The sequence below is a fragment of the Malaclemys terrapin genome, chromosome 3, assembly GCF_027887155.1.
Source record: "Malaclemys terrapin pileata isolate rMalTer1 chromosome 3, rMalTer1.hap1, whole genome shotgun sequence".
NCBI lineage: Eukaryota > Metazoa > Chordata > Testudines > Emydidae > Malaclemys > Malaclemys terrapin.
In genome coordinates, this window is record NC_071507.1 from 166272294 (window position 1) to 166297630 (window position 25337).

Genomic DNA, 25337 nt, shown 5'->3' on the forward strand with positions numbered 1-25337 from the left:
TGCTATAAAAGGTGAATCTCCACTGGCCCGCAAGACCAGCGTGGCTTCTGCAGCGGCAGTGTGGAGTCGGGGGCAGTGGCCCGCTAAGTGACAGAATTGGAACCCATTGAGTGTACCTGTTATGCCAGTCCTGAGCTCCCACCATTCGTCCCAGGCCACATCAGACAAGCTGCCCCAGCACAGCTGGCACCTGTGTCAGAGCACGGTGCCATATCTGACATGGGGGCGACACAGCAGGCCCCAAAATCCAAGGAGCCATCCCCAGATGATCAAAGGGAAGCCGCCCCTTCCCCTGCTGTGCAGTCATTTCATAGTCTCTGAACTAAACAGTGGCGGGCCCCTCGCAAACGAGCAGCCCCCTTGATGACTTCAAGGAGTATCAGGCCCTGCTCAAAAGGGTGGCTTCAGACCTGAACTTGGAGGTCAAGAAGCTATTGGAGGAGTTCAACCTCTCTAATACTATACTCTCCTCAACCCTGACCAGGGTCGTGTTGCCCGTCCACCCAAGGGTCCTTAAAATTGCCAAGTCTGTGTGTCAGACCCCCTCTTCCATCTTGCCTACCTCCAAGAAGGTGGGAAAGAAGTACTATGTCCATGCAAATGGGTTTGATTACCTCTACACCCACCCTCCAGATGGATTCCTGGTCATGTCCGCCATCAGTGAAAGGGACAGGCAGAGGGAGGTGAGTGTCAGACTGAGAAATAAAGACCCCAACAGGCTGGATTTGTTTAGCAGGAAAATTTATTCAACACCCAGTTTGCAATATCAGGTATCTAATCATCAGGCACTGCTAGGCATGTACAACTTCAACCGGGTGACCCCATTAGCAAGTTTAAGGAGGACCTACCACAGGATCAAGCCCAGGAGTTCACCACCTTGGTGGACGAGGGCAAAGTGGTGGCAAGAGGCATCCTCCAGATGGCCTGGCATGCTACGTACTCTGCAGCCAGGGTAGTCACTTCCGCAGTGGTCATGAGGCACAGCTCCTGGTTACAGTCCTCTGGGTTGTCACAGGAGATGCAGATTACCTTTCAGGACCTTCTGTTTGAGGGAGCAAGGCTCTTTACAGAGCTGAAAAATGCACAACTCCACAGCCTTAAAGACTCCCATGCCACCCTCCATTCTTTGGGCCTTCACACCCCTCAGCAGGCCAGAAAGCCTTTCCATCCCCCTCCGCCTCCATCAAGGTCTTGGGGTATCCCCGAGTCCAGCTCCTACAAAAAAAATGGAGAGACAGGATTTAAACAGCGGCACCCTTAATCTTCCCATTCCTCTGCCCAGCCTGGTTCTTCCAGAAGCCAAGGAAGCCAGAAGCAGGTATTTTCAGGATGCATACAAAGATGGTGCCCCAGTCACTTCCCAGGACCCATCCCGCTGCTCTTTCCTCAACTGCCTGCGCCCCTTTCTGTTGGCCTGATCGCAGCTGACCTTGGACTGTTGGATGCTCAACATAATATCTTCGGGCTATACCCTGCACAACGCAGAGAATTCATTGGAGTGGTCCTCAACACTACTCAGGCCAGAGCCTTCCTCCCCAAAGCTCAGTTCCAAGCCATGTAGGACCTGATCTTGTGCATGCAAGGCCATCCTTTCACCACTGCTCACATGTGCTTATGGTTGTTGGGCCACATGATGGCCTGCACCTCTGCCTCAGGCCCCTACATGTGTGGCTGGCATCACTCTACATCCCGAACAGGAACAGCATGGACCATGCGGTCAGGGTCTCAGACGATGTACTGTTGTCACTCACATGATTTGGAATCCTGCATCAGTGTTGGAGGGGGTTCTCTTTGTGGCTCCATCCCCGTCCATTACCCTCATCTCTGATGCTTTGGACCTGGGGTGAGGAGATCACCTGGGCGATCTCAGTACACAAGGTCATTGGTCGAGTCACGATCGCTCCCTACACATCAACATCAGGGAGCTCAGAGTGATCAAGCCTTTCCTGCTTCACATAAAAATTAGGGTGGTCCAGGTCTTGCACATCTACTAATGTGATAGGCTGGCACATGATGGCATATTTCTGCCATGTACACTGTCCAAACTGGACAGTCTCTATGTAAAAGAATAAATGGACACACATCTGACATCAGGAATGGTAACATACAAAAGCCAGTAGGAGAACATTTCAATCTCCCTGGACATTCCATAACAGATTTTAAATTAGCCATCCTTCAAAAAAAACAAACCCTTCAAAAACAGATTTCAAAGGGAAACTGCAGAGCTACTATTCATTCGCAAACTTAACACCATTAATTTGGGCTTGAATGGGGAGTGGCTGGCTCACTACAAAAACAATTTTCCCTCTCTTGGTATTGACATCTCCTCGTCAATTATTGGGAGTGGATCACATCCACCCTGACTGAATTGGCTTTGTCAACACTGGTTCTCCACTTGTAAGGTAACTCCCTTCTCTTCATGTGCCAGTATATTTATGCCTGTATCTGTAATTTTCACTCCATGCATCCAAAGAAGTGGTTTTTTTACCCACGAAAGCTTATGCCCAAATAAATCTGTTAGTCTTTAAGGTGCCATCAGACTCCTCGTAGTTTTTGCATTTTAGCCGGCATAACTCCAGGGGGAGAAGAAGCAGCAGGATACTTCCTTTTTGACAAACTCCATATTGCCTACCTCACAGCTGGAAAAATACTTTTGTTTGGAGATATGCTTCAGAAAAATCCATTTCAAAGGGTCTTGGGATTATAAAAGAGAAGGGCAAAGAAAACCCCCAAGTTACCTTTGAAATGTATTCTTCTGAAGGATACTTCCAGACAGAAGTCTTTCACTTAACATGGCAAAGGTACCACCTCTTTGATTTTGGGGGGGATAGATGTTGACACGGGTTCAGTCAGCCATCTTGATAGAAACGTGGTGAGGATTTTATCTTGAACCAAGTCTAGCTTGTTAAATTAGTTACTAGAAAGCATTTTATCTTTTAACCATTTCTGACTTTAATACTTGTACTCAAAATTTATCTCTTTGGAATGAAATAAAGTAGCTTTATTTTTAATCTAAACCAATCAAGTTCTGTGTATGAACTGAACTATTTGGTAAATCCAGTTAAGATAGCAAGTTATTGGGTATTGATACTTTTTAAAGGATCAACAAGCCTTAACATTCCTCTGATTCTCCCAGGCCAGGGCTGCACATTTCAGAACCCATGTTTTAGGAAAACACAGGGTTGTGGAGAGTGAAGAGTCACCTGACCAGTTGTTAACCAAGGCTAATGAAGACCCGTGGAAGTCTGTGCTGGCATTGGACAAGGACTACCTAATACACAGCTATAGAGTGCATGCTTATTGCTGACTATGGGCATCCCACGCAGAGGGCTACAGTAGGAAGGCATTGAGAGGCACTCGGGGTAATTGAGGCAATCCAGACCAGTGAAGAATTGTACCTCAGAATCTAACAAAAGTCCTGCTATTTTTAATATAAGGGATATTTTTATGAAAACATGACTAGAATCTTAACCTTTCTGTTCTCCTCACCCACTACCCCCAAATCTCCATGCATCCACATTCTGTTACTGCAGTCTAACTGGAAAACAAAAGCATATATACCTTTTCTGAGTGATGGTTCATTACAGATCTATATACATGTGAGATACATTAGTGAAGAATGATCTATAGATATGTTTTAAATAAATTCAACTTATTTTTTTGTCTGAATTTGGACATTTCATCAAAACTTGAAAAATATGACAGTATCTGAAACAGGACACTGTATAAGATGCAGTGTACTTTTGCATTCAAAAGATTATGTTAGTTCATTAAAACTGAATTCACTAATCAACTCTGGCAGTTACTACATCTAATGTTTTTGGTATATTGAACTGGGAGCAAGATATGTACTTAAAAGCCGTATATGCAATTTTTCAGAATCTGAATAGGCAAAAATATAAACCTTTGCAGGAGAACCCATTCTTTTCTGGGTTCAACATTGTTAGCACTAGAGTGAATGAGTCCTGGAGGATGAAAAATGTCATTTGATTACTTTATTCTATATGAAATGTGTTGGTGGTCTCTAGAAGATAATGTCAACATTACACATACACCTCTACCCCAATATAACGTGACCGGACATAACGCGGTAAAGCAGTGCTCCGGAAGGGTGGGGCTGTGTGCTCCAGCAGATCAAAGCAAGTTCAATATAACGCAGTTTCACCTATAACACGCTAAGATTTTTTGGCTCCCGAGGACAGCATTATATCGGGGTAGGGGTGTATTACCATCAGTTATCAATCCTTTTGACAGTGTGAGAAGTACTCTGCAATGTTCTGTGGATAAACAGAAAAATCCCAGTTTGCAGTACTGTAATCTAGAACATCATAAGCATTAAACTTACTAGAAACTGTAAATTTAATGGGGGAAGCCATTAGAAATGCAAATGATCAGGGAGAAAAAAACTGAAAAAAAAAAAAGAGAAAGAAATGGAGCACTTTTCAGACTATTTGAAAACATGTGCATGCTTACCAAACTTTCTAAGACACAAAACTGTTCCAGTAGCCTCTAGCAATGGAAACTTTCAAGAGAGATTACTGAAGTGAGATGATCAGAATAGAAAAAGTTAAACATGTTCCAGCATTACACATTTGTATTTATTTTAAGTGCATAGGAGCCATAGTCTTGGACTAGGCACTGTACAAACTCAGAACAAAAAAGGTTGCCCCTGCTTCAAATAGTTTCCAATATAAATAAAACATGAGACAAGAGGTGGTTACACTGTGGAGTACCACAACACAGTTAGACAATATCGGTCAACACAAAAAATGGTAGTCTCAGCACACCAATAGCCTACTGTTGTCAAGTATTTTTGTAGACATCACAGGAGATATGAAAAAAGGGTTTTGAAGGATGATGACATAGCTTTGCAAATGTTAATAGGGAGATTCTCCCAACTGTGAGGGGTATCATGGGATAAAGGATGAAGGTGTCTGTTTTGAAAAATTTAACAAGTGGTGATGGAGGCTGGCATCCTGGATCAATGGGAGGGGGTGTGTGTGTGGGGGGTCAACATTTTGATACTGATTGAGAGATGCTAGCTAGTATAGGATTAGGCCCTGAAACACTTTGAAAGTGAAAACTCGCATCTATTGTTTGATGGGATAGAGAAGGAGGAACTGGTGGAGGAATGTTAAGAGACAGATGACATAAACAGGTTAAGAGAATGATCTTTGCAGCAATATTCTGAATGGATGTGAATGAGGCAAGACTCATTTATCAAGGCCAAAGAAAAGCATATTGTGGTAACAAGATGTGAGATGATGAGAGTTTTAGACGTGTGTCTTTAGCCACTTATGTGTCTTTCAAAAGTTTTCAGTAGAAGTGAGGTCAAAAATCTTGATACTGGAGAAATAATTATTGAAAAATGGAGGGAAGTGTTTGAAAAGGGCAAATTCTGGGTAAATATCCCAATGTTAACCAGCAAAATATTTGTTGTACATCTGAATATTTAAAAATTTATAGAGAACCTTCAAGACATCTAAACTACTGAAGGTAATAAATGACTTGATTTAATTTGAGCAATTTGTTTTTTCTCCTCCCTTCCCCCCCTCCACCCAACAACCTGGAAAAGTAAGATAGACAAGCTTGTGTTGTGCAAGGAACAGGAGTTATTTTGTTATGACAACATAGCATGCCTCTACAGACTGTAACAAGATGTTTGATATTCCCTAGTGCAAAACATAAACTAAGCCCTTGGACCATGTTTAACAAATCCTGTACTGCAAGATGTGGTAGATCCCAGATGTATGATCCCTACCACATTTAAAGGAGCAGTATACCTCTGGGTGAACACTGGACTGGATCCACCCTCACATAGAAGTATTTGTAAATGTCAGGAGAAAGGGCTGTGGTGAAGAGGAAAATTCTGGAAGACTTCTCTTGTGGAGAACATTCATTGGGGGTTAGGGAAAGTTCCATTTCAATTGACTAAATAGTGGTTCTTTCACTATAGAACATCCAAATCCTGTGGTATCTGAATGAATCAAATACCATCTGTATGGAGACACTGTGAACCCGTTGACTTGTGGTTTTCGTCTTTGAATCTGGCCCATTTGAAAGTGAAAACAGGCACATTTTCACTAAAAACGTGATGGTGTTTTCCAGAGAAAAACCAGATATTTAAAAAGTTATACATTTCCTGTGCATGAATATCAGGTTTTGCATTGAAACATGCTTGGCCACTGTATAAATCCATGATACATCCATACCTTGAATACTGTGTGAAGTTCTGGTCACCCCCATCTTAAATATATATACTAGAAATAGAATAGGTACAGAGAGGGACAATAAAAATGAGTAAGCATATGGAACAGCATCTACATGAGGAGAGATTAAAAAGACTGGGACTGGTCAGCTTGGAAGAGAGACAGCTGAGGGGTGAGAGGATATGAATCATGGATGGTGTGAAGTACTATTTACCCTTTCACATAATACAAGAAGCAGGGTCACCCAATGAAATTAATAGGCAGCAGATTTAAAACTAACAAAAGGAAGTACTTCTTCACATGACGCACAGTCAACCTGCAGAACTCATTGCCAGGGGATGTTGTGAGACAGAATAGAATCCAGCTTACTCTAACATAGAAGTGTCATTATAACTGTGCTTGCCAGAAGCTGGGAATTGGCAACTGGGAATGGATCACTTGGTGATTACCTGTTCTGTTCATTCCCTTGGGGGCACCCGGCATTGGCCACTGTCAGAAGACTGGATACTAGGCTAGATGGACCTTTGGTTTGACCCAGTAGGGCCATTCTTATGTTCTTATGACAGTAGTAAATACTTGACTTTGTCAGAAACCTGAGGAAATATACGAAGATTAGAGATTGTTAGAAGCATATATGCAACAAGAAGTGGTTAGTTTAGCAAGGGCAGTTTTCTCACCATAACCATGCTTTTAAAATTTACTCTTGTAACAAACTTTGTATGTATATTTAGATATGAACTCTTCTGAAAGAATAAATGTAGCTAGCAAAATTGAACTCTAAGAACAAATAGTATTTTTGTTTATGAACTAGTTTGTCTCATTCTTAATCACAATGCTGACATGGGATAATTCATATTCACATAAGTAGTTAATAAGACTTATTTGCATAAATTAACTACTGGAGGATCAGGCCCTTAGCCTGGAAATGTTTCCTTGGTCGTCACCTTGGATAGACAAAATGTTCACATTGCATACACTGATATGGAAATACTGTGAGTCAGAAGCTCCAGAATTGAATTTTTACTCATAACAATTTGATTTATGTCACAATATACCAGGAAGGAACTTCCTTTAAGTTAGCTGTTATGTTTCACAGCTAGAATGTTCCTTTTTAAGCTATATCCGGAAATACATCTCTCACATTATCATAATCTTTCATCAGCTGATTTTGAAGAACATTTTTGGAACAGACAATATACTGTATCATAGACAGAGAAAGGAGATAAATACAGTTTTTAACTCTGATAGGCTGGTGGGTGTTGCTATTTTCTATATCTTTAAAATCATTGCATCTCTGAGACAAGAATGGAGGTGATTCAGACATTTAAATGTACCATAATTATTGCAATTTTATCAGTTTTAGGAGGAAGCTATACTTGGGGCAAGCAATTCTGCACTTACAAGAGCTTTTTACTTAGCTGTATTTTTGTAGCACTGCAATGCCTTTTTTATATGAATTGATTTCCATGAATATTTCTCATCTTGTATAAAGCTTTAGCTTTCAGATAAATTAATTGCCCATGATTCTGCTGGAACAGGCAGTCAGGATTTATAGCTCTTATCTTCTGATTGTACATAACCTGTTTGTCACCATGCTTCCTCTATGCCACCTTATTCCATTCAAAAGCCTATCACTGCTTGAGAAATTTACATCTAATCTCCCATCACCTCTCAATCGTAATGCTGTCTTCTGTCATCTGTAATCCACTCAGGCCTGTCTAATTCATTCTGTGCTGCTAAAACATTCCAACTAAGTACACTGTCTATATTCAGGAAGGGAGTACTATCTTATCCTTAAAGGGTTTTCAGAAATTCTGAAGATGACTCCCCCCGCCCCCCCTTCTATCCTTCATGGAAGGAAGCAAAGAAGAAAGGGAAGGTGTGTGTATGTGATAGACCGAGAGCGACAGACTGACTGTATTTATATTCATTTTTGTGAAGGCCATTAACTGTAAAGGTATTTTGTATGCCTTTATCTCTATATTTGTAATCAATGTAATATTTAAGAATATTACATAAACCACTAAGTTACCACTTTCGAGATGGAAGATAAAAACAGTCACACACTTTACAAGTAAAATCAGTCTTAGTTTTGTGAGGACCATAACTTTATACAAATTTGTCTATAACATCTGTGTGTGTGTGTGGGGGGGAGGACCCTATTCTCTATTCTACCTGATGTGGGGGGAAGGGCACAATGGAGACTTCAAGCAGCTTTAGCGCTTTCACATATTTCTGAGTTAGCCAGGAGTAAATCAATATAATATTCCATTGAACACATGTTTCTAGTGGGGTCCCACAGGGATTGATTCTTGGTCCTTTATCATTTTAACATTTTTATTAATGCACTGGATGGAAAACTTAAACACTGATAAGTTTGCAGATGACACACAAATCGGGGGAGCACTAAATAATGAGGATATGTCACTGATTCACAGTGATCTGGATTTCTTGGTATGCTGGCCTTATGCAAATAATATCTATTTTTAATATGGCTAAATGTATACATCTAGAACAAAGACTGTAAGCCCAACTTAAAAGATGGGGGACTCTAGCCTGGAAGAAGTACTCTGAAAATGATTTGGGGCTCACGGTGGATAATGCAACACTCTCTGGAATTATCCTTGGATGCATGAACCGGGAATCTCTAGTACAAGTCAAGAGGTTATTTTATTTCTGTATTTAGCACTGGTGCAACTGTTGCTGGAATACTGTGTCCATTTCTGGTTCCCACAGTTGAAGAAGGATTTTGATAAATTAGAGAGGGTTCAGAGAAAAACCACGAGAATGGTTAAAAGATTGAAAACATGCCTGAACTCAAGAAGCAAAATCAATTTACCTAACAAAAAAGGTTAAGGAGCAACTTGATTAGTCTATAACAGGGGTTTCCAAACTTGGTTCACGGCTTGTTCAGGATAAGCCCCTGGAGGGCCGTGAGACACTTTTTTTATCTGAGCGTCTGCAGGTACGACCGCTCATAGCTCCCAGTGGCCGCAGTTCACCATTCCTGGCTGATGAGAGCTGAGGGAAGTGGCACCAGCTGGGTCACCGCTTCCTGCGGCCCCCATTGTCTTGGAACGGCAAACCGCGGCCAGTGGGGGCGATCGGCCGAACCTGCACACGCTGCAGGTAAACAAACTGTCCCGGCCCGCCAACGGATTTCCCTGACAGGCCGTGTGCCAAAAGTTGCTGATCCCGGGGCTAGATTATCAAAATGGGCCCTTCTGGCCTTGAAATCTATGAAACAAATGTATATTAAGATGCACTTTGTCTTTATTTATATTACCTTCCTGAAAAATATACTGAGCAAATAGATAATGTTCCTCCTGTAGAACTCTAAGTGTGGATGGGTGAAGAATCATTTACCTAGTTTTAAGACTAACCTTTTTGTTTCTTCTTCCTTTTTTTTTTTTTTTTAATTCTGACTGCAGTGAGTCAAGGTGGGGATGCAGTCATATCTGACATGTGTCCTGATCCTGGAATTCCTGAGAATGGGAAGAGAGCAGGCTCTGACTTCAGGTAGGAACTGTGTGTGTGTGTGTGTGTGTGTTGAAGTGGAAGGGCTTTTAAGTGTAAGGTAAACTACAGATGAATGCAGTTTGCATAAAAGCTACAAAAGAGACCATTTCTGAAAGTTGCTAGAAGAGGCTCCAATTCTTGCAGAGTTTGAGTTCTGTTTCTAGGTTTCTGGGAAATATACAGTGCATTATGGTGGAGATTTTATAGAATACATCTAAGTGTCCTCATTGTAAATGGAAAGGAACACTGTCAGCACCCACAACTTGGTCTTTGCTAGAAGTTAGAATCAAGTAGTGTCCTCCAGGTTTCAAATGCTACTTAGCAATACAAAAGATTAATTGACAAGTTTCAGAGTAACAGCCGTGTTAGTCTGTATCCGCAAAAAGAAGAACAGGAGTACTTGTGGCACCTTAGAGACTAACAAATTTATTAGAGCATAAGCTTTCGTGGACTACAGCCCACTTCTTCGGATGCATCCGAAGAAGTGGGCTGTAGTCCACGAAAGCTTATGCTCTAATAAATTTGTTAGTCTCTAAGGTGCCACAAGTACTCCTGTTCTTTTTTAAAAGATTAATTATCATTCAGTGGATTGTCAAGAAATATTGTACTTCCCACTTCTGCTTCATCAAAACAATTTTTTTAAATAAAATACTACTTCACAAAAAGCCGAAGGAACTCACACAAACACCAAAAAAATGCTTTTAACTCTGATATATTAGTGACACTGATAGACTAAGGCTTGGTCTACACTACCCCCCCTAATTCGAACTAAGGTACGCAACTTCAGCTACGTGAATAACGTAGCTGAAGTCGAAGTACCTTAGTTCGAACTTACCTTGGTCCACACGCGGCAGGCAGGCTCCCCCGTCGACTCCGCGGTACTCCTCTCGCCGAGCTGGAGTACCGCAGTCGACGGCAAGCACTTCCGGGTTCGACTTATCGCGTCCAGACTAGACGCGATAAGTCGAACCCAGAACTTCGATTTCCAGCCGTCGAACTAGCTGGTAAGTGTAGCCAAGGCCTGATAAAGCAAACAAAGCCCCTATCATAGGGCATCCCCTCCTGGAGCACCCGCTGTGGCAAGCCACTGAATGACACATTTGCTCAGTCTCCTCTTTCTGGTAACCCAATATCTTCACTTCAGGATCTTCTCTTTCAATAATGCTCTTCTTGGGGCTGGTTTATTGTTAAAACCTTATACAAAATTGTCCATAATAAAGGTCCAAGCATAAAATCAATTCATTACGCCAAGTACAAATTTAAGTTCAGCTCACATCTTGTCCCACAGTACCCCACGTATCACACCTTGGCACCTTTGACCATGTCAAGACTTTGTCAGTCGTCTTCTGTCCCTGGACAGCTATCCCAGTCCTTTCAGCTGAAGTGCAACTCCACTCTTCCCAGTGGGAATCCCCATAGCTTCTTTGCTGGGAGCATCCTTGCCAGGACAGCATTCTCACTCTACTCGACCCTGTCATACTTCCTATGGGTTCAGGTCTCCTGTCCTGGAGACATCAATAGGCAAGTTACTCTGCTGCTCCCTTGTCTTGGCTCTGGCTCTTTGGCTTAGAGCCAGCAGGCAAATCCTTCTGCTGCTCCCTGACCTTCATCCTTCTGGGCCTGGCTTGGGGATGCTATCCAGCAAACCCTCTTGCTGCATTCCTGCCTTTAGACTTCCCCTGGGACCACTATCAATCTCCTGACTCTGGCAACTCTCACCTCCTGTCCTTCTCCTGGCTGACCCAGGCCCTGTCTCCCTGGATCCCCCCAGCTCAGTAGGTCTCACCACCTAGAGCCCAGTTGCCCTCAATTAAGCTCAGTTAATTGGTGCATACTGATAAGGCATGGGTGCACTGGCCTTGCTCCCTCTGAAAGGGTAGTGTCATCCTGTGACCACGACTGTAAGTATGGGGGGAGGGGTGGGAAATCTCCAATTTTAAGGAAAAATACAAAAATGTATATTGCACATATAAAATAAACATGAAAGCAGCTGCAATTATTTCAATTTACTATTTGAGTCCTCCCACAAACTGTTTTTGTTTTGGTTTTGGTTTTGTTTTGTTTATTGGGCATCTTCTCAAGCAGCTTTGACTGAGATGTACTTTTCTCACCCTGCTGTGCATGCAAAGGATAGAGAAGGGGAATGGGAAAGGATGTGAAGGGAAAGAAGATGGGTATAGTGGAGAATGGATGAGAAAGCTGGTAAGGTAAAGCTACTGGGAAAGCCAGGCAACATGGTAGGATGGGTGTTTGGGACATTCCACTTTAAAAACTTGTAAGTGACTGTAATATACAGTCACTTATAATAGTTATAGATTTATTATAAAATGGGTACTCTAATTTAAAATACAATACATTAAAAAAATTAAACAAATCTGGTTGATTATTTCAATCAGCCAAAACCAACCAACCAAACTCCCTGCCCCAAGTAGTGTTTTATGCCACTTAAAGGGACAAGAGCCAAAGGCTGTATGATGCTCACTAGAGACTTTGTTGCTATTGCTTTTACCTGGAAGGTGCTCAGATTCTAAGGTGCTAGGCAGAAAAAGTAGTTTCGGGAACTATAACTACCCCTTTGTCTCCAGTCTTTTTTTGGGGGGGGGTTTCAATCCTTGTTCCGCCATTTTAAAAATATTTTTCTCCTTTGTTGCTGTGTGAAAGATCCCCACAAATGTGTTTCAAGACTGCCTCTGCAGAGGAAATATTACAGTTGACAATATCCTAAGTGTTGTCAAGTACACACAGTATGTATAGTGTGATAGTATAGAGAAGCTCTTTCGTTTTTCTTCTAGTCTATTTCAGTTATAGTTATGTTACTTCTAACCATCTCAGGTAAAATATTTGTAAACAGAAAAGTGCATTTTAATTTTTTTGTATCAACTGAAGTGAAGTGTTACCATTTTGTTGAATACTCTAGATTTCAAAATTCTGATATAGTGGAAAACAAACATGTTGGCTGATACCTTATATCACTTTGCCTTCAGTAGTTAGAATATTAATGTTCTTCTTTGAGTACTTGCTCATGTCCATTCCATATTTGGTGTGTGTGCTTGCCAGATGCACCGGTACTGGAAGTTTTTCCCTCAGCAGTATCGGTAGGGTACCGGCTCTGGCACCATCTGGAGTGATGTCTGCCTGGCATAGTATAAGGGGCGCCTCCAGTTCCCCCCCACCCTCAGTTCCTTCTTGCTGCCAGTGATGGTGCTGAAACATCTGCTGCTTTGGCTAGCATTGTTTTGTTCTCTGTTCTTGCGAACTTTGTAAAACCTGTAATATAGTTGTATATAGTTAGTAGTTGAGTTAGTATTAGTTTCCCTTAGTAGTAGTTCCTAAAAGCCTTCGTTAGTCCCAAACAGGACTTCCCCTGAGGATGGGACATGCCCTGGTTCCCAGGCTTTAAGCCCTGCGATTGTTGCAAATGGCCAAAGTCCATTAGCAATCCACATAATAGCTGCCTAAGGTGCTTTGGCAAAGGGCACATAAGCAACAAGTGTCGTATTTGTAAGTCCATCAAACCCAGGATGAAAAAGGAGCAGGACAATCGCCTGACAGCGCTCCTGATGGAGTCGGCACTTACTCTAGCACTGGAGCAACAGTCCGATTCGGAATCAAGCACCGAGGCATCCGTGCGCAGTGTTCTGACACAATGTCCACAAGCCGGCACCGATCCCCCTCTGCAGCTTCGGCCAAGAAGCCGAAGAAGACAGGGAGGGGAGATCTCCTACTTCCTGCAAGGGAAATGAGAGGCTTGAGGGTGAGCCAAGACCCGTGCCGGGCAGCTCAACTCCCACTTCGGGAAGTCAGGCCCAGCTCAAGTCGAGTGGTGCAGCCCATCCCATATCTTGCCTGCGACTCCAGATAGCGGTGCAGGCCTCCATCAGCTTCAGGTGCCGTTGATGCCTGAAGCCCTACAGGCAGCTCAGGAGATCCTGGTACTTCTGGTGCCACTCACACTCGTTCTGGCAGTACCCCAGTCTCATCTTGGGACCTCCGCATACATCCCCACCTCAGTGGCACCATTCCCCATCTCGTGGGACGTCCCGCCATCACTCACCCACCCAAAGCCATCACGCCTCAGAGTTAGAGTGTCAGGCTCAGCAGAACCCTGTTCAGTCCCTGTAACTTGGGCACTGACAGCAGGATTCAAGGTGTATCTCACCAGTAGCCTGGCACAGACCCACGGGGCAGGCACCCCCCGGCAGGATCACCAAGACCAACCCCTCGCATCGCTGAGAGCTCAATACAGATCCCGGGATTGATTGGAGGACTGAAGCCACCAGTCACCCGCCCGCCATCATTGGTCTCCAAGATGGGGACCACCATGTTCAGGAAGTTCCTCCCAGAAACTGGCTCATGATAGCTCCTGGTCCCACTCAACGTCCTGTTACCGGTCAGGTAGCATAAGGCATAGATCGCTGGGTTTCCGACACTGATCTGCCGAACATAGTTGGTCCCTGAGGCCACGACCAAGACATTCGTCTCATCTACCAGTCAGATAAGAGCCATTGCTCTGACCAATCCTGGTTACTGGGTAGCGACTGCTCCGGTCACAGCTCCAGCACGGAACAGGGTTCCCTAACTGTGGAGCAGCCTCCTGTGCCTGTGCTGCCGCCTACATCATCTGCACCAAAACCTATCCCATGACCTCAAGCACAGTGGCCGGCACAATGATACTCATGGAACCCCTGGGTGTTCACCCAGCCTTCTCGGGCTGCCTGCTCAGTGTCAGGAGCCTCAGACAGGCCAGTGGCCTGAACATCCTGATCCCCTCCCATGCCTGAGACTTTGGGGGGAAGGATCCCATATGTCCAGGAGGACCCAGGGGAGCAGCCTGCTGGACCACCAATGGATGTTATGGCTCCTGCGATACTGGCATCATCCTTGTCATTGCCAGACAAGGTTATCACAGAGCCCCCTCACCCAGTTCCTCAGGATGACGCTAAGGCGCACCAGGAACTATTGAAGAGGGCTGCATCTAACCTGGGGCATCAGTCGCAGGAGTTGGAGGAGACCTCGCACTCCCTGTTTGACATCCTCTGCTCCTCGGCTCCTGCCAGGGTGGCTTTACCCCCCACCCATGAAGGGGTATTGAAGATTACCACTGCCCTTTGGCAGACTCCCTCCTCCTTGTGCCCCATCTGCAAAAGAGTCGAGCGCAAGTACTTTGTGCCAACTAAGAGGCATGAGTACTTCTATTCCCACCTGGCCCGCAATTCCCTGGTGGTTGAGGCAAGGTCAACCCGGGGTGACAAAGACCCAAAAACAAAGACTCAAGGAGGCCAGATCTTTTTGGATGCCAAGTTTATTCATCTTCCAGCCTGCAATTGAGAGTAGCCTATCACCAAGCCCTCCTTGGCCACTATGATTACAACATGTGGCAGACCATGGCAAAGTTTGAGGCTTCACTCCCTGAAGGATCCAGGAAGGAATTCCAGGCAATTCTTGAGGAGAGCATGGCAGCAGCCAGAGTGGCGCTCCAGGCAGTTTCAGACGCGGTAGACTCTGAGCCCACACCGTGGCCTCTGCCATCTGCATGCAGTGAGCTTCCTGGCTGCTCCTCTCAGGCTTGTCCGCTGAGGCTCAGCAGTCGATGCAGGACCTTCCCTTCAATGTCCAGGCCCTATTTGCAGAACAGACTGATACCAAGTTGCGCAGTTTAAAGGACTCCCATACTGCCCTGAAAACTCTGGGGCTGTACATCCCAAGCCTGGCATGTAAGCGGTTCAAACTGCAACAGCCTTGGGGAGAAGGGAGCCAGCCTCAGCAGGACCTGCCTCACAAGAAGGCCAATGGCTACAAACGCATCCCGAGCCACCCTCATCCACTCCCTGTTCAGTCGGGCTCCACCTGAAATAAGCAGGGGGCCAAGTGACTGTTTTGAGGCTGCATCTGAGGGCAACCTACCAGCCTATTCCCTGGATCCATCTTCCCCAGTTTATTCCAACCACCTTTCCTTTTTCCTCCCTGCATGGACTGCTATAACCTCGGACGGCTGGGTCCTGAACACAGTAGTGCAGGGCTATACCCTCCAGGTTTTTTTCTACCCCCGCCCCAACTCCCTTCCCCATCCCTCTTCTGGGACCTTCTTATGTGAGTCTCCTCACACAAGGTTCAAGGGTTGCTGCAATTGGGGGGGGTGGAAGAAGTTCCTCTCGAGTGCAGGAACAGGCATTTTTATTCCTGGTACTTTTTAAATCCCAAGGGTGGTCTACATCCCATTCTGGACCTGTGAGACCTCAACAAGTACCTAAAGAAGCTGAAGTTCCATATGGTCTCCCTGGCCTCTATCATCCCCTCCCTGGATCCGGGAGATTGGTATGCTGCCCTCAACCTAAAGGACGAATACTTCCACATAGCGATCTTACAAGATCGTTTTCTCCGATTCATGCTCCAATTAGACACTAACAATTTATGGTCTTTACATTTGACCCAGCAGCAGTACCAAAGGTATTTATCAAGTGCGTGTCGGTGGTGGCGGCTTACCTCAGGTGCTAGGGTATCCAGATCTATCCCTGTCTCAATGACTGGCTGGTCAAGGGCAGTTCCAGGTGTCAGGTCCAAAAGGATGTTACGGTGCTGCAAGCCATGTGCTGCTCCCTGGGCCTACAGGGAGTTAGTCTAAGTTAGTTCCAGTACAAAGGATAGAATTCATCAAGGCGGTGTGGTGCTCGACTCAACATGTGCGAGAGCATTCCTGCCACTAGGAAGGTTTTGGACATTGACAGACCTTATCATGGAAGTGTCTGTGTTCCCCCTGACTACAGCCAGGGTCTGCCTGCATCTGTGGGGCCACATGGCAGCTTGCACATACCCTGTCTGCCATGCCAGGCTCTGGATGCAGCCCCTGAAGATGATGGTCTATTCCAGGTCCAGGGATTACCTGGAAAAGACTGTTACTATCCCCCCAATGATACTCACCTCATTGCGATGGTGGACCAATCACGAGAAGGTCCCAGGGGAGAAGGGGGAGTTCTGTTTTACAACCCCCCTCACTTAATCGAGTGACCTGGATGCCTCGGACCTCTGCTGGGGTGCGCATCTCGTAGATCTTCAGACCCAGGGTATGTAGTCCTTGAAGGAGAAGGCACTACACATAAACTTCAAAGAACTCAGAGCGGTCTGCTTGGCATGTGGGGACTTCCTGCCCCACCTATCAGGAAAGGTGGTGAGAGTCCTGATGGAAAACACAGCCTCAATGTTCTACATCAACAGGCAAGTGGGAGCACACTCATCAGCTCTCTGCCAAGAGGCACTCCATTTCTGGAACTTCTGCCTCGACCTCGAGATCCACCTGGAGGCTTGTCTCCTCCCTGGCATCAAGAACACACTAGCCAATCACCTCAGCAGGGCCTTCTCTCACCATGAGTGGTTGCTCCACCTGGAAATAGCCTACATTATCTTTCAGAGTTGGGGAACTCCAAGTGGACCTGTTCGCCACTAGTCAAAACAGAAAATGTCATCGGTTTTGTTCTGGGTAAGGGCTCCCTTCCCTATGCCTTCCTCCTATCATGTCTGGGGAGCCTGATGTACGCATTCCCTCTGATTCCACTCATCTCCAAGGTCCTGGCAAAGATACAGGGCACAGATCATCATGATCACCCTGGCATGGTCTCGCCAGCACTGGTTCAGCATGCTCATGAACCTAACAGTGGGTCTTCTCTGGCCTCTGCCCAACCAACCGGGCCTGTTGTCACAGGACCACGGTTGGCTCTTACATCCCAACCTCGCGTCCCTCCATCTCTTGGCATGGATGCTGTGTGGCTGAACCTGGAGCAGCGGACCTGTTCGGAGGAGGTCCAACAGGCCCTTCTGGAAAGTAGACTGACTTACCTGGCCAAGTGAATGAGGTTCTCGCACTGGGCATCCGAATGTGGCATCTCTCCCTTGCACTCTTCCATACAGTCTGTCTTAGACTACCTGCTTCATTTGAGGAACCAGGGCCTGGCACACACTTCCATTAGAGTGCACCTCATGGCTATCTCCACTTTTTCACCCACCGATCCAAGGCCAGACTGTGTTTTCCCATGACATGATGGTCAGATTCCCGAGAGGGCTCGAGAGACTCTTCCCATAGGTACAGACCCCTGTCCCGCAGTGGGATTTTAACTTGGTCCTCTCTAGGCTCATGGGCCCGCCCTTTGAGCTGCTGGGCTCTACCTGCTCCCTTTCCCACCTGTCATGGAAAGTTGCTTTCATGGTGGCGGTGAGACAAGTCTCTGAGATTAAAGCCTGGACTTCAGAACCACCGTACATGGTCTTCTACAAAGAAAAGGATTCAGCTGTGGCCCCACTCAGCCTTCCTGCTGAAGGTGGTATCTACCTTCCATATGAACAAGGACATCTTCCTCCCAGTGTTCTGTCCCAAACCATACAAGACCAGCGAAGAAAGGCGTCTTCATGCACTGGACATCTGAAGGGCTTTGGCTTTTCCCCTAGAATATACCAAGTCTTTCATAAATCAGCTCAGCTCTTCATTGCTACAGAGGATAGGATGAAAGGCCTTCCGCTGTCCTCACAGAGGATTTCCAACTGGATCACCTCTTGCATTAGGACCTGTTATGACCTGGCAGGTGTCTCGCTGCCACCAATTGTCAGAGCCCACTCAACTAGAGCTCAAGCATCTTCGGTGGCCTTCCTGGTGCACATCCCTATCCAGGACATCTGTAAAGCCACAAAGTGGTCCTCTGTCCACACATTCATGGTACATTATGCCATCATTCAGCAGCCCAGAGACTACGCTGGGTTCAGCAGAGCTGTGTTGCAATCTACACGTTCGTGAACTCCTACCCACCTCCAGGGGTACTGTTTAGGAGTCACCTAATATGGAATGGACATGAGCAAGCACTTAAAGAAGAAAAGACAGTTACCTTTTCCGTAACTGGTGTTTTTCGAGATGTGTTGCTCATGTCCATTCCAAACCCGCCCTCCTTCCCCACTGTTGGAGTTTCTGGCAAGAAGATCTGAGGGTGGGGGGAGCCAGCAGTGCCCCTTATACCATGCCATGTGGGCACCACTCCAGGGGGCGCCAGAGCCGGTCCTCTATGGATACTGCTGAGGGAAAAGCTTCCGGCACTGGTGCCAGTGGTGAGCACACACACCTAATATGGAATGGACATGAACAACACATCTTAAAGAATACAAGTTACGGAAAAGGTAACTGTCTTTTTCAGTATTTCTTTTTAATATATTTCCCCATTGATACATTGGAACTGCAATATACATTGTTTTATTACTTTCATGTAAATGGTCCAATTTGCCTTGCTAATCAATCCCTATAGTTAAGTGTTTCAACTGTTCTTTAACAACTCAATGCTTATTAGTGCTGTAAGTTATTGAACAAAGAAACTGCCCTATAGTATTCCCTGTGTAATTTTCCTTTTAGATGGATAAAGGCTAATTGAAATGTGTACAGTATAATAAGTATAGGGCAGGATCTCTATCCATATAAATGCATGTTTCTCCTCTAGATAGTACTCAAAGGAGGTCATGTCTAGTTTTTGTGGTACCCTGACTAATATAAGGCATGAAATCCTCCTGCAGGGTATTATGATCCGCACTGTGTATGAGTGTAGTAAGGTTCGGCAGCTGAACAGGTCAGAAGTGATTCACTGGAAAGGTCATTGTGTTGCCTCAATTCAGAGGGGGGAGTTTCACAAAATAGGATAATGTTGGACCCTGCATTTCCTCTTTCAAGTCGTGCATGTGGTCCATGGTCTGTTGGGTGAACGAGATTAGGAAAAGACAAACACTACCCCAAAGGCATAGTACATATTTAACACATGTCTAGGGCGAGTTTTGTCTTGAAATTTGGTAGCTTAACTGATGAACTAAATAGACCTCAATTAGTTTTTTTTCTAATTAAAGTGTCTGCTAACTATTACCTAGGGGTCTAGACACACATTTGCAATTTAGTTTAGGACCCAATCTGGGACTTGACATCTGAAATGTAATTTATTTCAAGGAATTTAGAAAAGACCAATGTGAATAATACCTTAGTGTTAAATAGTGCCTGTTGTACCTGGTGAGGGAATGAGCAGCTGGGGAAGGACAGGAAGTAGAGGATCATGTTGGAAGCTTTAAAAGTATTTTAGATAGAGAGAGATCTCAATGTCCGGGAAATAAAAAATAATATACTTATAGTTCAACTGTTAGGTTGTACTGATAGCAAGGCTTGTGCTATGTAATGCGATAAACCAGTTGTGCACTTTCTAAATGTCCAAACTATTAGCCTATCATATAAGTAGTATGCTGAAATACATGACCATTAAAGTGGCTTGTGTTTCTCTGGAAATAGCCTTCATTTAAAACACACACACACACACACACACACACACACACACACACACAACCCCCACCCATTGGTAAATTAATCTAAGTAGTAGAAAAACGCGAGAGTTTTTGTTCTTACCATGGTTGAAATATAGGCTTGTTGATACTAGTGAACTTCAAGACATATCTAAAGTCATTGTCCGCTTATGTCAGTCAAATGAAATGTCAGTCTCCTCTCATTACACTGTATTTACATCATATAATGTTGACAGCGCTGTTTGTTCCTTTAAGGGAAAACTTTCACCTTATCTCATTTATTTGTTAGATGGAATTGTGAGGATTCTAATTCAGATTTTAAATATTGGAAACTATTAGTTAAAATATACACAGTATCAAGATGTAGGCTGGACATTTTTAAGACAATATGTTAAATGAATTGACCATGATTTTTGAGATTTAGTCAACCAAAGAAACTAATATTTATTTAATGCATGTGTTTCTACCAAAACAAGACAATTCCGTGTATTGATTTCTGAAGCAAAAGGTTTTTAGCCTTAAAATTCCACCTGTTCTGCTGGGGAATTCCTTTCCTTTTCAGGAAAATTCCATTGAATACTTGGAGAGCAACAAGTTCCTGTTTTTAAAAAAAACAAAACACTAACTTCCTGAAGTCCATTAAGAAATGTAAGGCTCTAGAACTGTAAATTAACTGCCAGTACTTCAAGGATTTATTCATATTCCTTATATTACCTCCTCTGAGTAGTCCCACTGACTTCAGCAGCAACTGCTCATAGGGTGACTTCAGCAGAGCCAGGATTTCAATGCGAGTTTTGCCATTGACCTCAATAGAGCCAGGATTTCATCCACTTGTGTGAAGTCAAACATGTCTCTTTCAGTATTAAGACTTATGTTTGCAAATTGTGTTCACCTTCTTTGAGTCTTGCTTTAAAACAATGGTTGCCCCATCACAACAACAATTGCTATTGATTTCATAAGCCTGCTACACACAGAGACATAAGTCATGGTAAAAGCACTGACTGAACTAGTTTGCTAATGTACCACCATCTCCAAACCCCGTGCACAGGCATGCACAATTCCACCCTGATTATGTTATGTCTGTAGGACAGGTACAGTTACTAAATATCACTGACACCTTGGATTGATTTGGTATGAGCTAATATAAATCTATCATGGATTTCACTTGTCTTTGGGGACACATTTTAAACACTTTTTAAAATGTTAAACTTTTTATGTATACATTTTTTTCTGATCACTCATATTTAAGCCTATAAACAAAGGAAAGAACTTCATTTGAAAAGAACATCTAAGGTTTTGCATTGGGACATACTAACTGGGAAAGTTTGGGAAAATAAATCTTCCTTGCTATTTTAATTTTCAGTGGATTATTGCAATAAATATAATTAACTGTCTTTATCATTCCCCTTGTTAGATGCTTGTTTGACTCGGGTATAATATCAAAAGACTATAGCTTTGTTACAGGCATGAAATACTCCAGGGAATGACTTTTTTTCTAAATAGATGAATGGAAACATTACTAAAACAAAATTTAATGTTCTGTAACTGTTAAATATCCATCTTAACCCAAAATATTTACTTCCTTCTGAATTTACTTAGGAAGACATGAGTTCAGGTTCTCTGTTTTTACTTGTGATGGCTGTTGAAGTTTTAATGGGACTGCATGTTGACTAAGATATTTTCAATGTAAGTAAGGGTCATAGAATCAGGCCAAGTTCCTGATTCCAATTATTTCAATGGGAAATTTGCCTGTAACTTCAATGGGATTAAGATTTTGCTCCTAATATGTCTTTATTATGAGGCTCTTACTCACAACAGTGAGTAGTCAGTGGGATTTCTTGTCTGTGACTGCACCTCAGTGTGAGTAAGGGGTTCACAAATATGCACTCTAAGTTCCAAGGGGCTAGTCTACTCTGGAGACAATAGAAAAATGGCACCTTCTGACTCAGATCTACATCCTGTGATTCGTATCAGACAGCTAAAATGGCAAATAACACTGGTCTACAATTTTTGAGAAGTCATCTGCTTCAGAGATAAAATGTGCTATTTATTATGTATTTTGATGTGCTGAATTCAAATATGACAATTAAAACAATATGACTACTGTTTCTAAGATATTTAAGTTTTTACATTTTATGTCTATGTATATTGTGTAGATAGTAGAGTTTTAATCATAAATTGTAAACCTAGGTCTTTTCATGTGTTTATGGTTGCTTTACAAGATAATATTTCACCTGTCCTGTTTATGTAACACTTTAAAAATCAGCAAAAGGGTTATATAAATAAAATGTATTATGAAACAAAAGGCAAAAAACTATTATGTACATAGTTTAGTCCTATTCAGTGTCTACTCGGCGCTTCTTGGCTTGTCTCTTGTATTCATTAAATGGAGCATCTCTTGTCACTGTCCAGCAATAGTCTGCAAGCATTGATGGGCTCCATTGCCCTGATAGCGTTTCTCCATTGTTGCAATGTCCTGGTGAAATCGCTCACCGTGCTCGTCGCTCACTGCTCCGCAGTTCGGTGGAAAAAAAATTTAGATGAGAGTGCAAAAAATGTATCTATAGTGACATGTTGCAACCAAGGCTTTTGTATGCCTTGAGGAGGTTTTCCACCAACAACCTGTAGTTGTCTGCCTTGTTGTTTCCAAGAAAATTTATTGCCACCAACTGGAAGGCTTTCCATGCCGTCTTTTCCTTGCCACGCAGCGCATGGTCAAATGCATCATCTCGAAGAAGTTCACGAATCTGAGGACCAACAAAGACACCTTCCTTTATCTTAGCTTCACTTAACCTTGGAAATTTTCCACGGAGGTACTTGAAAGCTGCTTGTGTTTTGTCAATGGCCTTGACAAAGTTCTTCATCAGACCCAGCTTGATATGTAAGGGTGGTAACAAAATCTTCCTTGATTCAACAAGTGGTGGATGCTGAACACTTTTCCTCCCAGGCTCCAATGACTGTGGGAGTGGCCAATCTTTCTTGATGTAGTGGGAATCTCTTGGACGACTATCTCATTCGCAGAGAAAACAGCAGTACCTAGTGTATCCAGTCTGCAGACCAAGCAAGAGAGCAACAACCTTCAAATAGCCACAAAGCTGCCACTGATGTGGGTCATAGTTTATGCACCTCAAAAGTTGTTTCATGTTGTCCTAGGTTTCCTTCATATGGACTGCATGACCAACTGGAATTGATGGCAAAACATTGCCATTATGCAGTAAAACAGCTTTAAGACTCGTCTTTGTTCATTGATTCATCAGTCTCCACTCATCTGGATCGTGAACGATGTTGAGGGCTGCCATCACACCATCGATGTTGTTGCAGGCTACAAGATCACCTTCCATGAAGAAGAATGGGACAAGATCCTTCTGATGGTCACGGAACATGGAAACCCTAACATCACCTGCCAGGAGATTCCACTGCTGTAGTCTGGAGCCCAACAGCTCCGCTTTACTCTTGGGTAGTTCCAAATCCCTGACAAGGTCATTCAGTTCACCTTGTGTTATGAGGTGTGGTTCAAAGGAGGAGGATGGGAGAAAATGTGGGTCCTGTGACATTGATGGTTCAGGACCAGAAGTTTCATCCTCTTCCTCGTGTGACTCAAGTGAGAATGATTCTGGTGCATCAGGAACCGGCAGTCCTTCTCCGTGGGGTACTGGGCGTATAGCTGATGGAATGTTTGGATAATGCACAGTTCACTTTTTCTTTGACACAGCTTTCCCAACTGGAGGCACCATGCAGAAGTAACAATTGCTGGTATGATCTGTTGTCTCTCTCCAAATCATTGGCACTGCAAAAGGCATAGATTTCCTTTTCCTGTTCAACCACTGGCAAAGATTTGTTGCAGCATATTTGTGGGGCCCACCTCTTGTCCTGATCTCCAATTTTGCAGCCAAAATAAAGATGATAGGCTTTCTTAACCATAGTGGTTATACTGCGCTTTTGTGATGCAAAAATCACTTCACCACAAACATAGCAGAAGTTATCTGCACTGTTCACACAAGTACGAGGCATCTCTGCTCACTTTGGCTAAACAGAAATGTGTCCCTTTGCAAAATCAAACACTGACAAATAAGAGAGCATGGCACTGTATGATTTCTAGAGCTGATATAGGGCAATTTGTTCAGCAGAGTGATGTAAGCTTCGTTATGATTGCATCATCCATGACTTCTAGGAATAACGTGATGCAATTCATATCATGTATGATGCAATACCAGCTTCAGATTGCATCATTCATTGTTTTGCCTAAAAAGCAAGTACTGTCCAAACCCAGTCATAGATTTAGTAATAGATCCAGTCAAAGATATATTTGTCATTTCTGGTTTAAATTGAGATCCCTTCCCTTTATAACTCACTTATCCTCCACCATTCCCAAGTCAAGGGTCGTATATACTGACCCAATAGCATATCTTGAAAACTAGAACCAATCAACAATTTTAAGCATCATTTTCGTTCTCAGTGACCCAGAATTAGTAAAGTTTGGCTACGTTTATTTCAGAAGCTTTTTGGCTGTAGAGCAGTGTAATACATTCTTTGCTATATCCTGATATCCCTCTGAAGCATGTGGGGTTTGACAGAATGAGCTAGATTCTATTTTCTGCATATTCCTCAACAGAACTGTTAAATAGTTCCATTTGCAGGATAAAATTCTGCCCTAAATTACAACCACACAGAAGAATTGTAATCTCAAATTCTGTCACACTTGTCCATGATGTGTTGTGCTCTATTTTCTTCTGTTCTTCCTCCCTGCTCCTCACGCACGTGCTGGCTGAGGTAGCTGGCCTGGTACACAGGGTGTTTCATGTACTGCATGCTGGGTAATAACATGAGGACTTCCAACTTTCTTAAACTAAACTGTCTCTTTTTAAAAAGACCTATTTACAGAGCTGCTGCAACTGTTACTAGCATTCTAGTCACATATAGTCACACACTGACTTTATGGTACCATGTCCAAAATCTTCCCTCCTCCATCTTATGCTCCTCCCTCCACGTTCCATGCAGCTTGCTATGCAGTGGAGAAGTAAGCTCCTCCACATAAAGGAAGGAAGCAACTACTTCCTTCCAAGTGCAATGGAAGAATTGGGGAGGAATTGTGACTCACAATGTAACCTTACAAAAGCACAAAAAATACATACATGTAACTCTAGACAGAATATTGTCTGCTGAATCTTTACTGGAGACAGAGTTGTAATAAAGAATTAACTCAATTTGACTGTGAGGTCCTAAGCTAAATACAGTTGGTGGGAAAAATAAAACCCATCCTTCTCCTCCATGGCCTGTTTACTTGTAAATTGAGAATTTCATCCT

At 43.6% G+C, this 25337-nt stretch overlaps 1 protein-coding gene across 1 annotated transcript in view; it reads left to right on the forward strand.

The window, feature by feature from the left end:
- CSMD1 (CUB and Sushi multiple domains 1) overlaps window positions 1–25337 on the forward strand; it is a 1946356-nt gene that overhangs the window by 1247974 nt on the left and 673045 nt on the right. Inside the window, exon 8 of the mRNA XM_054023823.1 lies at window positions 9641–9728. Within this exon, the coding sequence (XP_053879798.1) occupies window positions 9641–9728 (88 nt within the window). The remainder of the gene's footprint in view (window positions 1–9640; window positions 9729–25337) is intronic.